Source organism: Pristiophorus japonicus, chromosome 21, assembly GCF_044704955.1.
Source record: "Pristiophorus japonicus isolate sPriJap1 chromosome 21, sPriJap1.hap1, whole genome shotgun sequence".
NCBI lineage: Eukaryota > Metazoa > Chordata > Chondrichthyes > Pristiophoridae > Pristiophorus > Pristiophorus japonicus.
In genome coordinates this window covers 4598389-4615339 of record NC_091997.1, presented here as the reverse complement: position 1 = coordinate 4615339, position 16951 = coordinate 4598389, and the positions used below count along the sequence as shown (strand labels likewise).

Sequence of the window (16951 nt, the reverse complement as noted above, 5' to 3'; positions counted from 1 at the left end):
GGGTTTTTCTAGGTTCCTCCCCCCGCCCCCCCCCCCCCCAGGCCTCTCTCGGACCGCTCCCGGCCCGGCTCTTTAGCTCGGGAGTCTCCCATCCTTGCGTGGACAGAGGTGTACAACGCCTCCCTTAGCACTGCGCCCCCTGACGCAGGGCCCAGCTGCCCAAACTTCCATCCTGAGAGGCAAACTATTCCCGGCCGCTAACTTTCCCACCCCGCCGCCATTATCGCCCCGAAAACAGAAAAGCCCGAAAATCCAGCCGGCAGTTTTTTTAAACACTTCCTGTGGCATCCAAGACATGGGTTTTTTGCTGGGGCTGGAGAAAGAGTAAAGCCCTCTGCTCGCCCACTGACCCTCCAGGGGCCCACTGGGACTGGCACAGGCTGGTGAAGCAAACCTGGGAGAGCTGCACTCAAAGGCCGCGGATCTCCCCGTGGGTGCTGCTCTCCTAATAATGTCGTAGCACGTAAAAGTCTCTTTAAAGTGTACTTAGATATTGTACTGTGTTGGTGAATGGCCAGCATCATCAATCCTGATCCTGTACCTTTACTCTGTGGCCGTTCTGGTCAGTATTTCCTGGCACCTCTCTGGCTTTTGGCTATAAAAATGAAAGGAAAGTGATTGTAGCGGAGTCTATCTTTAAAACAAAATTACACAGGATTACACAGGACATACGGCACAGAAACAGGCCATGCCGGCGTTTATGCTCCACTCAAACCTCCTCCTGTTTTTCCTCATCTAAATCTATCAGCATAACCCTCTATTCCCTTCTCCCCCATATGCCTCCCCTTAAATGCATCTATATTATTCGCCTCAACCACTCCCTGTGGCAGCGAGTTCCACATTCTCACCACTCTCTGGGTAAAGAAGTTTCTTCTGAATTCTCTATTGGAGGTGACTGTCTTATATCGATGGCCTCTAGTTATGCTCTTCCCCACAAGTGGAAACACTCTCTCTGTATCCCACTCCATCAAAACCTTTCATCGTTTTAAAGACCTCTATTAGGGTCACCCCTTAGCCATCTTTTTTCAAAAGAAAAGAGACCCAGCCTGTTCATCCTTTCCTGATATGTGTACCCTCGCATTTCTGGTATCATCCTTTGTAAATCCACCATGTAAAAATTAATCAAGTTCCCTCGGTGGTTCATTTGGTGAAAGCACTGGCAGATCATGAAGCTCCTAGGGTCAACACTCAGTCTGTGCTGTGGAAACTCATTTCAATCAAGAAATTTGACAGGCTATAGATGGCCTCAGTGAGCCCACTTGACGGAGGGCGGGAAAAAAAAAATCAGCCAAGCCCCCTACCCCTGATCTTTGTGCAGTGAATCTCGCTGGAATGTGCACTTGTGTGGATGTCAGACAAGAACAGACAGAATTAGGTTTGATGCCTTCCAGAGTCAAATAGCATAGAATGCTCAGTGTCCAGGCTCACATGTTTAACTATCATAGAATAGTACTGCACAGAAGGCGGCCATTCGGCCCATCGAGTCTGCACCGGCTCTTTCGAAGAGTAATCCGGCTAGTCCCACTTCCCCTGCTCATTCCCCATATTCCTGCAATTGTCTCATGAAATGCAATTCAGAAGAATGTTAATACAGCGAGGCAAACAACATTTACTCAGTTAAAAGTGTCACTGTGGTTGAGATTAGTTTTTTTAGTGTGCATGTTAAACCTACCTCTTTGACCAAGCTTTTGGTCACCTGACCTAATTTGTCCTTGTGTGGCTCGGACAAATTTTTTGTCTCATAATACTCCTGTGGAGCGCCTTGGCACGTTTTACTATATAAAGGCACTACATAAATACCAGTTGTTGTTGTTGTTGTTGAGAAACATTTTCACGAGTGCCCAGTGTTTGAAATTTAGTGTAACCCACAACAGTGGATTTAATGTGACCGAGAAAGTGGCTTAGTTTGGTTTAGTTAGGCTTTGTTACAGAGGACTGGGTTGGCTACTTATGTTCACCCCCTACCCCTGACCCCGGGTCATTTAAACCAAACTTTAAATAAACTAAAGGTAGCACCTCCCATCCTACTCCATTAGCCCCCACACCCAGCACAATGCCAGTTTTGAAATCTGCCATTGGGTAAAAGTTAATATCACCTAGACTCATAGACATTTATGGCACAGAAGGAGGCCATTTGGCCACGTGTCTGTTCTGGCCTAAAACAAGTTATCTAGCCTAATCTCACTTTCCAGCTCTTGGCACTTCAAGAGCATATCCAAGTACTTTTTAAATGCAATGAGCATTTCTGTTTCCACCATCTTTTCAGGCAGTGAGTTCCAGACTCCTACCACTCTCTGCGTGAAAAACATTCTCCACGACACCCCTCTAATCCTACTACCAATTACTTTAAATCTATGCCCCCAGTTATTGTACTCTTGCGAAGGAAAATAGGTCCTTCCTATGCACTCTAATTCCCTCATAATTGTATACACCTCAATTAAATCTCCCCTCAACCTCCTCTGTTCCAAAGAAAACAACCCCAGCCTATCCAATCTTTCCTCCTGGCTAAAATTCTCCAGTCCTGGCAACATCCTCGTAAATCTCCTCTGTACCTTCTCAAGTGCAATCACATCTTTCCTGTAATGTAGTGTCCAGAATTGTACGCAGTACTCTAGCTGTGGCCTAACTAATGTTTTGTACAGTTCAAGCATAACCTCCCTGCTCTTATTTAAAACTGAGATGAGGGGGAATTTCTTCTCTTGGAGGGTTGTAAATCTGGGAATCTCTACCCTAGAGAACTGTGGATCCTGGATCATTGAATATATTTAAGGCGGAGATAGACACATTTTTGAGCGAACAGGGAGTAAAGGGTTATGGGGAGCGGGCAGGGAAGTGGAGCTGAGTCCATGATCAGATCAGCCGTGATATTGAATGGCGGAGCAGGCTCGAGGGGCCAAATGGCCTACTCCTGTTCCTATTTCTTATGTTCTTATGTTCTTCTGAGATTTCAACTACCCTAATATTAAATGGGATAAAATTAGTGTGAAAGGTATAGAGGATGCAGAAAGCCTAAAATGCATTCAGGAGAACATTTTTAGCCAGTACGTAACAAGCCCAACAAGGAAGGGGGCAGTTCTGGACTTAGTTTTATGGCATGAAGCTGGGCAGGTGGAAGGGGTATCAGTCAGAGAGCATTTTGGTGCTGGTGGTCATAATTCAGTTAAATTTAGGGTAGTTATGGAAAAGCACAAAGATAGACCAGGAATAAAAGTTCTCAATCGGGGAAAAGCCAATTTTTCTAAGCTGAGATGAGATTTAGCCAAAGTGGACTGGAAAAAGCTACTAGAAAGTATATATCAGTGTCAGAGCAATGGAAGGCATTCAAGGAGGAGATCCTGAGGGTTCAGAGCAAGTATGTTCCCTTAAAGAAAAAGGGTGGGACTCACAAATCTAGAGCCCCCTGGATGTCAAGGGACATACAGGGTAAGATGAAGAAAAAAGGGAGGCTTATGACAAAAACCGAGTGCTCAATACTTCAGAAACACTAGAGGAGTATAAAAAGTGGAGGGGTGCATTTAAAAAAGAAATTAGGAAAGAAAAGAGCGAGCATGATAAAATGTCGGCAAGTAAAATCCAAAGATGGTTTATAAATATATTAAGAATAAGTGGATAACTAAAGAAAAATTAGGGCCTATTGCAGATCATGTAGTTAATCTATGTGTGGAGGCAGAAGACGTGTCTATGGGTCCGAATGAACACTTTGCGTCTGTTTACACAAAAGAGAGGGGCGATGAAGACGTTGCAATCAGGGAGGAGGAGTGTGAAATATTAGGTGAAATAAACATAATGAGAGAGGAAGTATTAAGGGGTTTAGCAGCTTTGAAAGTGAATAAATCCCAAGGCCTGGATGAAACCTGGATGAAATGTATCCATGGCTGTTAAGAGAAGCAAAAGAGGAAATAGCAGAGGCTCTGACCATCATTTTCCAATCCACGCTGGCTACAGGTGTGGTGCCGGAGGGCAGGAGGACCGCTAACATTGTATCTTTGTATAAAAAAGGAGAAAGGAATAGACCAACTAATTACAGGCCAATCAGCCTAATCTGGGTGCTGGGAGAATTATTTGAAAAAATTCTGAGGGACAGGATAAATCTTCATTTAGAAAGATATGGATGAATCATCATCATCGTCATCATCATGGGCAGTCCCTCTGAATCGGGGGGGGGTGGTGGGGAGACTTGCTTCCACTCTTGGCATGAGTTCTTAGGTGGCTGTGCATTCCAGTGCGGGGGCCGCAGTCTCTGTCGCGGGTGGGATGGACGGTGGTTGAAGGGGGGGTGGGTGGGCGGGGGGAGTCTGGTTTACCGCGCGCTCCTTCCGTTGCCTGCGCTTGGTTTCTGCGTGCTCTCGACGACGGGACTTGGGGGGTTCAGCGTCCTCCCGGATGCACTTCCTCCACTTCGGGCGGTCTTTGGCCAGGGACTCCAAGGTGTCAGTGGGGATGTCACACTTTATCAGGGAGGCTTTGAGGGTGTCCTTAGAAACGTAGAAAGTAGGTGCAGGAGTAGGCCATTCGGCGCTTCGAGCCTGCACCGCCATTCAATAAGATCATGGCTGATCATTCACCTCAATGCCCCTTTCCTGCTTTCTCTCCATACCCCTTGATCTCTTTAGCCGTAAGAGCCATATCTTACTCCCTCTTGAATATATCCAATGAACTGGCATCAACAACTCTCTGCGGTAGGGAATTCCACAGGTTAACAACTCTCTGAGTGAAAAAGTTTCTCCTCATCTCAGTCCTAAATGGCTTACCCCTTATCCTTAGACTATGTCCTCTGCCCCTGAACTTCCCCAACATTGGGAACATTCTTCCTGCATCTAACCTGTACAGTCCCGTCAGAATTTTACATATTTCTATGAGATCCCCTCTCATCCTTCTAAACTCCAGTGAATACAGGCCCAGTCGATCCAGTCTCTCCTCATATGTCAGTCCTGCCATCCCGGGAATCAGTCTGGCGAACCTTCGCTGCACTCCCTCAATAGCAAAAACGTCATTCCTCAGATTAGGAGACCAAAACTGAACACAATATTCCAGGTGAGGCCTCACTAAGACCCTGTACAATTGCAGTAAGACCTCCCTGCTCCTATACTCAAATCCCCTAGCTATGAAGGCCAACATACCATTTGCCTTCTTCACCGCCTGCTGTACCTGCATACCAACTTTCAATGACTGATGTACCATGAACCCAGGTCTCGTTGCACCTCCCCTTTTCCTAATCTGCCGCCATTCAGATATTCTGCCTTCGTGTTTTTGCCACCAAAGTGGATAACCTCACATTTATCCACATTATACTGCATCTGCCATGTATTTGCCTACTCACCTAACCTGTCCAAGTCACCCTGCAGCCTCTTAGCATCCTCCTCACAGCTCACACCGCCACCCAGCTTAATGTCATCTGCAAACTTGGAGATATTACACTCAATTCCTTCATTTAAATCATTGATGTATATTGTAAATAGCTGGGGTCCCAGCACTGAGCCCTGCGGCACCCCACTAGTCACTGCCCGCCATTCTGAAAAGAACCCGTTTATCCCGACTCTCTGCTTCTTGTCTGCCAACGAGTTCTCTATCCACATCAATACATTACCCCCAATACCATGTGCTTCAATTTTGCACACCAATCTCTTGTGTGGGACCTTGTCAAAAGCCTTTTGAAAGTCCAAATACACCACATCCACTGGTTCTCCCTTGTCCACTCTACCAGTTACATCCTCAAAAAATTCTAAAAGATTTGTCAAGCATGATTTCCCTTTCATAAATCCATGCTGACTTGGACCGATCCTGTCACTGCTTTCCAAATGCGCTGCTATTTCATCTTTAATAATTGATCCAACATTTTCCCCACTACTGATGTCAGGCTAACCGGTCTATAATTAACCGTTTTCTCCCTCCCTGCTTTCTTAAAAAGTGGTGTTACATTAGCTACCCTCCAGTCCATAGGAACTGATCCAGTGTCGATAGACTGTTGGAAAATGATCACCAATGCATCCACTATTTCTAGGGCCACTTCCTTAAGTACTCTGGAATGCAGACTATCAGGCCACGTAGATTTATCGGCCTTCAATTCCATCAATTTCCCTAACACAATTTCCCGCCTAATAAGGATTTCCTTCAGTTCCTCCTTCTCACTAAACCCTCGGTCCCCTAGTATTTCCGGAAGGTTATTTGTGTCTTCCTTCGTGAAGACAGAACCAAAGTATTTGTTTAACTGATCCGCCATTTCTTTGTTCCCCATTATAAATTCACCTGAATCTGACTGCAAGGGACCTACGTTTGTCTTTACTAATCATTTTATCTTCACATATCTATAGAAGTCTTTGCAGTCAGTTTTTATGTTCCCAGCAAGCTTCCTCTCATACTCTATTTTCCCCCTCCTAATTAAACCCTTTGTCCTCCTCTGCTGAATTATAAAATTCTCCCAGTCCTCAGGTTTGCTGCTTTTTCTGGCCAATTTATATGCCTCTTCCTTGGATTTAACACTATCCTTAATTTCCCTTGTTAGTCACGGTTGAGCCACCTTCCCCGTTTTATTTTTACTCCAGACAGGGATGTACAATTGTTGAAGCTCATCCATGTGATCTTTAAATGTTTGCCATTGCCTATCCACCCTCAATCCTTAAAGTATCACTCGCCAGTCTATTCTAGCCAATTCACGTCTCATACCATCGAAGTTACCTTTCCTTAAGTTCAGGACCCTAGTCTCTGAATTAACTGTGTCACTCTCCATCTTAATAAATAATTCTACCATATTATGGTCACTCTTCCCCCAGGAGCCTCGCAAAACACGATTGCTAATTAGTCTTTTCTCATTACACATCACCCAGTCTAGGATGGCCAGCCCTCTAGTTGGTTCCTCGACATATTGGTCTCGAAAACCATCCCTAATACACTCCAGGAAATCCTCCTCCACCGCATTGCTACCAGTTTGGTTAGCCCAATCAATATGTGGATTAAAGTCGCCCCATGATAACTGCTGTACCTTTATTGCACGCATCCCTAATTTCTTGTTTGATGCTGTCCCCAACCTCACTATTACTGTTTGGTGGTCTGTACACAACTCCCACAATGTTGAGTTCCCAGCCTTGGACATCCTGGAGCCATGTCTCCGTGATGCCAATTACATCATATTCGTTAACAGCTATCTGCGCAGTTAATTCGTCCACCTTATTATGAATACTCCTCGCATTGAGGAACAGAGCCTTCAGGCTTGTCTTTTTAACACACTTTGCCCCTTTAGAATTTTGCTGTAATGTGGCCCTTTTTGCCTTGGGTCTCTATGCCCTCCACTTTTACTTTTCTTCTTTATTTCTTTTGCTTCTGCCCCCCTTCTACTTCCCTCTGTCTCCCTGCATAGGTTCCCATCCCCCTGCCATATTAATTTAACCCCTCTTCAACAGCACTAGCAAACACTCCCCCTCCTTGTAACGTTTCCGCTGCCTACCTTTGGTTTGTTTGCCGTGGACGAGTTCCGAGTCGAGATCTTGCTTTGGGAGTCTCGTGTCTGGCATGCGAACTGCCCAGCGGAGCTGATCAAGTGTGGTCAGTGCTTCAATGCTGGGGATTTTGGCCTGGACGAGGACGTTAATATTGGTGCGTCTGTCCTTCCATGGGATTTATAGGATCTTGCAGAGACATCGTTGGTGGTATTTCTCCAGTGACTTGAGGTGTCTACTGTGCATGGTCCATGTTTCTGAGCCATACAGGAGGGCGGGTATTACTACAGCTCTGTAGACTACGAGCTTGGTGGAAATTTTGAGGGCCTGGTCTTCAAACACTCTTTTCCTCAGGTGGCCGGGGGCTGCACTGGTGCACTGGAGGCAATGTTGGATCTCGTCGTCGATGCCTGCTCTTGTTGGTGGGGGGCTCCCGAGATAAGGGAAGTGGTCCACGGTGTTCAGGGCCATGCCATAAGGACAGTCAGCATGGAATTGTTAATAAAAGGTCTGACTAACTTGATTGAATTTTTTAGGAGATAACAAGGAGGGTCGATGAGGGTAGTACATTTTATGTAGTGTATATGGATTTTAGCAAGACTTTTGATAAGGTTCCACATGGCAGACTGGTAACAACAGTAAAAATCCATGCGATCCAAGGCAAAGTGGTAAGTTGGATCCAAAATTGGCTGAGGCGTGAAGCAAAGATTAATGGTTGATGGGTGTTTGTGTGACTGGAAGGCTGTTTCCAGTAGGGTTCCACAGGGCTCAGTACTAGGTCCCTTGCTTTTTGTGGTATATATCAATAATTTAGACATGAATGTAGGGGGTAGGATTAAAAAGTTTACAGATGACACTAAAATTGTCCATGTGGTTGATAATGAAGAAGAAAGCTGTATACTGCAGGAAGATATCAATGAACTGGTCAGGTGGGCAGAACAGTGGCAAATGGAATTCAATCTGGAGAAGTGTGAGGAGGGAAAACAAGACAAGGGAATATAGTTATAAATGGTAGGATAACGAGAAGTGTAGAGGAACAGCGGGACCTGGGAGTGCAGGTCCACAAATCCCTGAAGGTAGCAGGCCAGGTAGATAGGGTGGTAAAGAAGGCATACGGAATAATTGCCTTTATTGGCTGAGGCATAGAATACAAGAGCAGGGAGGTTATGCTTGAACTGTATAAAGCAGTAGTTAGGCCACAGCTAGAGTACTGCGTGCATTTCTGGTCACCACATTACAGGAAAGATGTGATTGCACAAGAGAGGAGATTTACGAGGATGTTGCCTGGACTGGAGAATTTTAGCTATGAGCTTGTTTTCTTTGGAACAGAGGAGGCTGAGGGGAGACCTGATTGAGGTGTATAAAATTATGAGGGGCCTGATAGAGTGGATAGGAAGGATCTACTTCCCTTAGCAGAGGGGTCAACAACCAGGGGGCATAAATTTAAAAAAGTTGGTAGGACGTTTAAAAGGAATTTGAGGCAAAATGTCTTTACCCAAACGTTGGTGGAGGTCTGGAACTTACTGCTGAAAGGGTGGTAGAGGCAGAAACCCTCACCATATTTTAAAAGTACTTGGATGTGCACTTGAAGTGCCGTAACCTACAGGGCTATGGACCGAGAGCTGGAAGGTGGGATTAGGCTGGGTAGCTCTTTGTCGGCTGGCACGGACACGATGGGCCGAAATGGCTTCTTTCCATGCTGTAAATTTCTATGATTCTACATTCTATGCCTCAGCTAATACAGGAAAGTATCCCGGTTGCCTTCTTAACCACCTTATCTACCCGTCCTGCTACCTTCAGGGATCTGTGGACCTGTACTCCAAGGTCCCTCTGTGCCTCTACATTTCTCAGTCTCCTCCCATTTAATGTGTATCCCCTTGCCTTGTTAGCCCTCCCCAAATGCATTACCTCACACTTCTCCAGATTGAATTCCATTTACCTGTAAATAAAACCTGAAAGTCTTTGAAAAACAAAAGCAGAGCTTGTGTGTGTGTGTGGGGGGGGGGGGGGGAGGGGGGAGGGGGGAGGGTAGCTTCTTTTTGGCAGCTCGTTATTTTAATGAAAGCCTATAAAAATAAACATTGCAGAGTCATGTGGCTTTACGTTATGCTGTGTGAACTATCCGTTGTCAGTACACAGGATTTCAGCCGAGCTGTGACTAGTAGGGGTGATCCTGCAGTCCCTCACCAATCACAATCTACGCACACACAATATCTCCCAAGCTGCACTCTGGGAATGCTGAATCACCCCTCTTGACAAAAAGCGGCCTTTTTATTTTCCCAATTCCTTTGTTTGACGTTATAGAAGGTGGTATCAATAACAGGAAGGTTCAGCAGATGGGCTGTCGTCTTTAATTAGAGACTGTAAACTCAAAGAGGAACGGAGAACGAGTGACACAGAGACAAAGGAACAGAAACAGTGGAAAATGTCAGAGAAAGGGGCTGGGTTCAGGAGGAACCAACAGTAAAAATACAGGGGTGGGGTTGTGGAAACAGAATCGAGTGGGATATGAAGGTAGAATGTATTGTCAGGCATGTTATTTGGGTTTGCATGAGATTAAATGGGTTTGCATGAGATTTCTCTCTCTGCAATTTTCAGAGCGCTAGCTGTCAAAACAAACAGGTTAACGGATCTATTAAAATAGCAGGGAGAGAGAAATTTGATAGAAACCCATTTAACATTTGATTGGTTACTAAAAACGCTGCTTGACAGCTTCGAAGAAGTTGAAACACAACAACAACTTGTATTCATATAGCGCCTTTAACGTAGTGAAACGTCCCAAGGCTGTTTACAGGAGTGTTACAAGACAAAACATTTGACACCGAACCACATAAGGAGAAATTAGGGCAGGTGACCAAAAGCTGGGTCAGAGAGGTAGGTTTTAACACACACTAAAAAAAACTGGGGAAAAAAACGCCCTGAATTAAGGACTATGACTAAGGTGATGGAATAAGTTACATTCCCTTTTTATTACATTACATTCTCCAATTCTTCTTCGGCGAAGAATGAGATCCAATGGCCTTGCATACAACATACGAAAAATAATTAAACTGAGAGCGCAGTGGGACACGAGACCAACAAGACAAGCTGCAGCGAGACGTAGTATGTATTACGGTGAGGGATAAGAACTGGTGTGAAAAAGTGCAATGGAGGATTTAGAAATCTGCAGTGGAGGATTTAGAAATATGTAAGCTCTGATTGTGCAAATTTTGGTGTATTTTCCATCATTTTGAAGTGCTTTGGCATTCCCCTGGAAGTGTTTATTTTACATTAATAACTCCTTTACTTCTGATTTTTTTTAAAACATACTATGGCACTGAAAAATCAAACTTAAAATGGCAAAAAGAAATGCAAATGATTGACCAGCCAAGATAAATCTTCAGGTCTTCCCGTTCCACTCAGCGACTGCTGGGATGAGGAAATGACCTGCCTTCAAATCCCTCACAAAGCCTAAAGAGGTGGCCGCTGAGACACGACCATAAATGACCACATGATCGGCGATCCCAGCCAGTATCCTGCACTGAAGCACCAATACGCAGCCACATGAACTACGATAGACATTACCCCTTCAGTAACACTTCCCACTGTACCGATAGGAGACCATCACTGCACACCCAATACACAAGAGAGTGGCAACCAACGTCGCCCAGAATTGTCGTTTCTGGTGCGTGGTCCCTTTAAATTTGCTGCGCGCCTGCGCAGTGTCTTCCAGCGGCAAGAGCTCATGAGCGGCCGACGCAGGACCTCACGATCAATACGCGGCAGCACCCTCGCGCACCTTACGGGGAACTATGGATTACATCAAAGGACTGTCATCGCTACCCTACAGTGTGGGGAACAGATGCACAGGCTGGGAGAGATATGCTAAAACCAACAATAACAACTACATTGCATTTATATAGTGCCTTTAACGTAGTAAAATGTCCCAAGGTGCTTCACAGGAGCGGTGTCAAGCAACTTTTGACACCGAGCTGCACAAGGAGATATATTAGGACAGGCAAAGAGGTAGGTTTTAAGAAGCGTTCTAAAGGAGGACAGTGACTGCCCTGGGAGAAATTCGGGGGAGCCCTGCCCGCGCTAATGATTTTCAACTTTAAAAAATGTGGTGTTTGCGCTCCAGGAAGGAGGTGGAGCGTTAAATCACAGTAAATGTAGCAATGCGGGGGAATTAAAATGGGCCCAATGGCCGTCCTAATAATGGGCCCAAATTTGGCCCTCCGGTTTTTTCCGGGGGGCCCTCCGGTTTTTTCGCCGCACCTCCGAACCCCCCGCCGAGATTTTACATCAGAAGCAGCGGCAAAAAAAATCCGTGCGATCACGGCCGATTCTCGGGCCGCCTGTGGAGCTGGCGTGGGGCAGAACAAAGAGAGGGGGGGGGGGCGGAGCTAGGCCCCAGCGCTGAAAACCGTGCCGGGACCTCTGCACATGCACGCTCGAGTCTGCGCGCATGTGCAGTAGCTCCTGGCAGGCCGTTTCGGCAAACGCGCGCTGCAGGCTGTGTGGGAGGGGCCGGAGCACACCGTCCCTAGCCCTGGCCGAGTGGGCTCCCTCATCGGCAGCCCGCTGCCTTCCCTAAGCTAGGAGTTCTATCTTTTATTTGTTATTTACTGATTGATTTTGGTGCTTTAGGGGCAGGGTTCCTTCTATTTTATTTGTTAATTAATTGCTTATTACTTTTTGTGCTTTGTTTGGTGCTTGGTGGTGCTTTAAGTGTAGTTACTTGCGTCGATTCCTTAACTGCAAGTAAGGTCTTTCTGTGCAGACAAAAGTGGACACATGCGCTGCCCTAAGTTAGTTCACTACAACTTTTTTCTGGTCAAATTGGCATAATTGGTGTAAGTGGCTGGGAACGCCCCCTTTTGGAAAAAAAAACTGACCTAACAAAAAACCTAACTAACTCACTTACACTGACGCAAATTAAATGGCCATATTTGCAACTAAAAAGATACACCAGAAAAATCAAGTTACACCAAAAAAAACAGTGCAACTTATGGGGAAATGTGGGCCCTTAGTAAGTAGTTTGTGATCTTATGAAAAAACACAGGATCATAATATAGAGAGACAATGAAACCGAGACCCCCACACAGTCAGTGAGGAACACATACACAGGCTGGTAACACCAGGCAAAACTAAACAAGTCCACCCCTGGGAAATACTCTCACCCCCTCCGATGAAGGCCCGACAGGTAGCTGGAGATTCTATGTTGGTAGGAGGTGGTGTCTGTATCTCGCTGACTCTGATTCTGGGGCTGCTTCTGTTCCAACGCAGCATTAAAGGGAGGCTCTCTGATTTTCCATTTATATTTGTGTTGTTGTGGACAAACATATACTCCCATTGGGACAGTCAGGATCTCAGAAAGTAGAAAACACACACAGCACCACCAAACCAAACCGGCAGCAGGAAGATGAATGCAGGGCTGTCACAAAAGGTTCCAATAAAGCCAAACGTGAGCTGTTTAGAGACCTTTCTGAGATATGTGATCTAAATGCAAGTCTTTCTTTCCAAAGGCGAGTGTCTGAAATGATCACACTACATTCATTTGAACTGGGCGCAAAATGGCCAGTAATACAATAATTGATTGTCTCCTTCCAAACTCGGGCTGCATCTGGAAAGAGGATTGTGAACTGTGTAACAGGAGGGTGACGTACTGGACATTACAGATCTATTACTGGTGGTTGTCGCGTCATGATTAATTACTAACATCACACATTAAAGTGTATTGGCTTAAGTGCTATTTTTCCCGTGGTGACTTGGTACACTGTACAAACTTGGTCACTATACTGTAATGCCTCCCCCAGTTAAATAGGGATTCACATACACCCTGTAGCAAGAATGTTTCCTCTCCACATGGGGAAACATAGAACATTTTCTTCTCAACTTGTTAAATTGTTATTGATGATGTTCCAACAAAGCAATAAGCATCCAATCTATGTTCAAGAAAATGGAAGCCTTTCAATTATCAATTTTCTGCAATCTGATTAGCCCGTCAATGAAGGCCACAATGCAGACCGGCTCAAATGAAGTATTGGAGATGCCGTCTTTTGGATGAGATGTTAAACTGAGGCCCCGCCTGCCCAGATGGACATAAAAGATCCCATGGCACCATTTCAAAGATGAGCAGGGGACTTTTCCCCGGTGCTCTGGCCAACATCACTAAAAAACAGATTAACCGGCGGTTGTCTCATTGCTGTTTGTGAGAGCTTGCTGTGCGCAAACTGACTGCCGCGATTCCTACATTCCAATAAAAGAATCATTGGCTGGAAAGTGCTTTGGGACGTCCCGAGGTCGCGAAAGGCGCTATACAAATGCACATTGTGACTACTTGCACTACGTTTTTTTCTGTCCTTCTCCACCCCCGACACCTCCCGCCCAAAACCAGAACCAGAAGTGGGGCTTCGCAATTGACCACGTTGTTCCTCCAAGTCTGCGACCGAAATGCATACTGATCCTCTGAGCTTCGGCTGGGGGAACGGGGGAGAGAGAGGTGGGGGGCGAGGGAGAGAGAGGTGAGGTGGGGGGGAGAGAGAGAGAGAGAGGTGGGGGGGAGAGAGAGAGAGAGAGGTGGGGGGGGAGAGAGAGGTGGGGGGAGAGAGAGAGAGAGGTGGGGGGGGGGGAGAGAGAGAGGTGGGGGGGAGAGAGAGGTGGGGGGGGGAGAGAGAGAGGTGGGGGGGGGAGAGAGAGAGGTGGGGGGGGAGAGAGAGAGGTGGGGGGGGGAGAGAGAGGTGGGGGGGAGAGAGAGAGAGGTGGGGGGAGAGAGAGAGAGGTGGGGGGGAGAGAGAGAGAGGTGGGGGGGAGAGAGAGTGAGGTGGGGGGGGGAGAGAGAGGTGGGGGGGGAGAGAGATGTGGGGGGGGGGGAGAGAGGTGGGGGGGAGAGAGAGGTGGGGGGAGAGAGAGAGAGAGAGGTGGTGAGGGAGAGAGAGAGAGAGGTGGCGGGGAGAGAGAGAGAGGTGGGGGGCGAGGGAGAGAGAGGCAAGCGGACGAGTGGTGGGGGGGGCTGGGGGTGGGGGAGGGGGGGGGAAGAGGCGGCGGGGGGGAGAGGGGAGAAAGACAGGGGGAGGGGGAAGGAGAGAGACACGGGGGAGGGGGTGAAGAGAGGTAGCGAGGGGTGGGGGGGAAGAGAGGTGGCGGGCGGGGAGAGAGAGAGAGAGAGAGAGAGACACGGGTTTGGGGGGGAGAAGAGAGAGAGCCAAGGGGGGGGGGTAGAGAGCCAAGGGGGGGTGGGTAGAGAGACAAGGGGGGGGAAGAGATACGGTGCGGAAAGAGATACAGGGGGAAAGAGACACGGGGGGAGGTGGGGGAAGAGAGAGAGACACGGGGAGGGGGGGAGATTTCTTGGGAAACTTGGTGAGTGTGTTACAAGGGAGTGGATGAAATCCAGAAGTTACGACACTCACTATTCACTTCATACCCAATAAACCTGTTAATAATCCATGACCTACACACAATGCCCCATCTACAGCTGGGGGGTAAGGTCATGAACTTGAGCTGACGGCGGGGGGGGGGGGGGGGGTAAGGAACTTGGGCTGAGGGAGGCATGCACTTGCACTGGGACAAAGTACTTTGGCTGGAACTTGGAGGCTTTTGCTGGGATGCTGGAGATCTATCCTCTCTGACTGAAGTCACAATGGATCGAATTACACTTTGCAAAGTCACTCAGAACTTGGGCTGGGCTGTTCCAGGTACACATTCCAGAGAAACCTCTGGGTGTGGCTTATCCTCCAAGGAGACCAATCAGCAATCAGGTCATGTGATAATGGAGAGCCAATCAGAGACAATACGGCCATTTTGACAGTGCAAATAACTGTGTCCATAAATGCAAGTTCTTTCTTTTTTTCATTTCCGACTGTATGAAGCTGATAAAACTTCAATTGTCACACTGCTGGATTTATTCCTGAAGTGCTAAGTTCACTAAGCCTGGCTATTTAATCCCTAAACGTTTCAGCTCCAGTTACTGCCATGCCTTTGAAGTGTGCCAACCAGCTGAGAGCACAACCCGACTCTCACCTTGTGAAGAAAGGTGGGAACAACGGGATATTAATATCTCCCCACAATTATCTCAACAACAACAACTTATATTTATACAGCGCCTTTAACATAGTGAAATGTCCCACAGGGCGCTTCACAGGAGTGTTAAAGAGATTAAAATAGTTTTACACCGAGCAGCATAAGTAGAAATTAGCGCAGGCGACCAAACGTTTGTGGGGCTGGAGGAGATTTCAGAGATAGGGAGGGGCCAGGCCATGGAGGGATTTGAAAACAAGGATGAGAATTTTGAACCCATCTTAACGGTGTAAGCAATTGGAGTGATTGAATGTATCTGTTCCCTGGGCTACTAACCTACATACATTAACATATAAAACAGGCAATCATAACCATTAAAATAACTTTCGACTTAATTAATTTCTGAGGAAAGATGTTCACAGATAATAAATGCTTTTATATTGGCCCCGTTTCAATTCAAATTCCAGGAAACTGCCAGCTCTTGTTTTCAGTATTAAATCTGGCTCCCTTATCCCAGCAGTAGACACTTGTGGGGGGGGGCGAGTAACACGGTCAGTAATTTAAATCTGTTAATGAGGCTGCGTGCCTCAGATCTGAACTTTTCCCGGGGCTCGGGGAAACCCGGCAGCTGAAGGGGACGGGGAACTGCCGGGTCCAGCAGGGACGTGCTTTTCAAGCACTTGCTTGTGGGCCAGGAACGCTGGGTCTTGCTCGAGACTCCCCAGCACAGGCCTTCCCGCCCAACAGCCCGGCAACCTCCCGAACTGCTGGCTGTCGACCGGCAAACAAGAGAAAACAAAGCGAGGTCCGGCCGTCAAATCCGGCAGGCCCCATGTGTTACCCGCATTTCTGCTATAACTTCCCAACCCCTGCCGCCACCTCCCCCCGCAACTCCCTGTGAATATCGGGCCCATAGACTCAAGTTTTCAGGGATCAATAGTGTACCGCTGATATTTAGGTAGGCAGCCAGATTTAGCAGGCTAAATGCCAGAACCAGTTCACAGATGTCAGCCTTTGGAATCTGAATTAAAATGAAAGAAAAAAGAAAGACTTGCATTTGTATAGCGCCTTTCATGGCCACCAGACATCTCAAAGCTCTTTGCAGCCAATTAAGTACTTCTGGAGTGTCATCATGGGCAGTCCCTCGGAGTCGAGGAAGACTTGCTTCCACTCCTAAAATTAGTTCTTTGGTGGCTGAACAGTCCAACATGAGAGCCACAGACCCAGTCACAGGTGGGACTGATATCCGTCGGGGTGGGGCAGGGGGGTGGGACTGATTTGCCGCACGCTCCTTCCACTGCCTGCGCCTGACCTCTTCACGCTCGCGGCGTTGAGATTCGAAGAGCTCAGCGTCCTCCCGGATGCACTTTCTCCACCGAGGGCGGTCTTCGGCCAGGGACTCCCAGGTGTCAGTGGTGATGTCGCACTTTACCAGGGAGGCTTTGAGGGTGTCCTTGTAACGTTTCCGCTGCCCACCTTTGGCTCGTTTGCGATGAAGGAGTTCCACGTAGAACAAT

At 47.2% G+C, this 16951-nt stretch overlaps 1 protein-coding gene across 6 annotated transcripts in view; it reads right to left on the bottom strand.

Moving 5' to 3' along the window:
- LOC139233781 (NGFI-A-binding protein 1-like) overlaps positions 1-16951 on the bottom strand; it is an 81718-nt gene that overhangs the window by 24178 nt on the left and 40589 nt on the right. For 4 of the 6 annotated variants that reach the window (XM_070864295.1, XM_070864296.1, XM_070864294.1 and 1 more), the window contains exon 3: positions 542-595. The exons of the other annotated variants lie outside the window; for them this stretch is intronic. In XM_070864295.1, coding sequence (XP_070720396.1) covers positions 542-595 — 54 coding nt within the window. The remainder of the gene's footprint in view (positions 1-541; positions 596-16951) is intronic. 6 annotated transcript variants of the gene reach the window in all.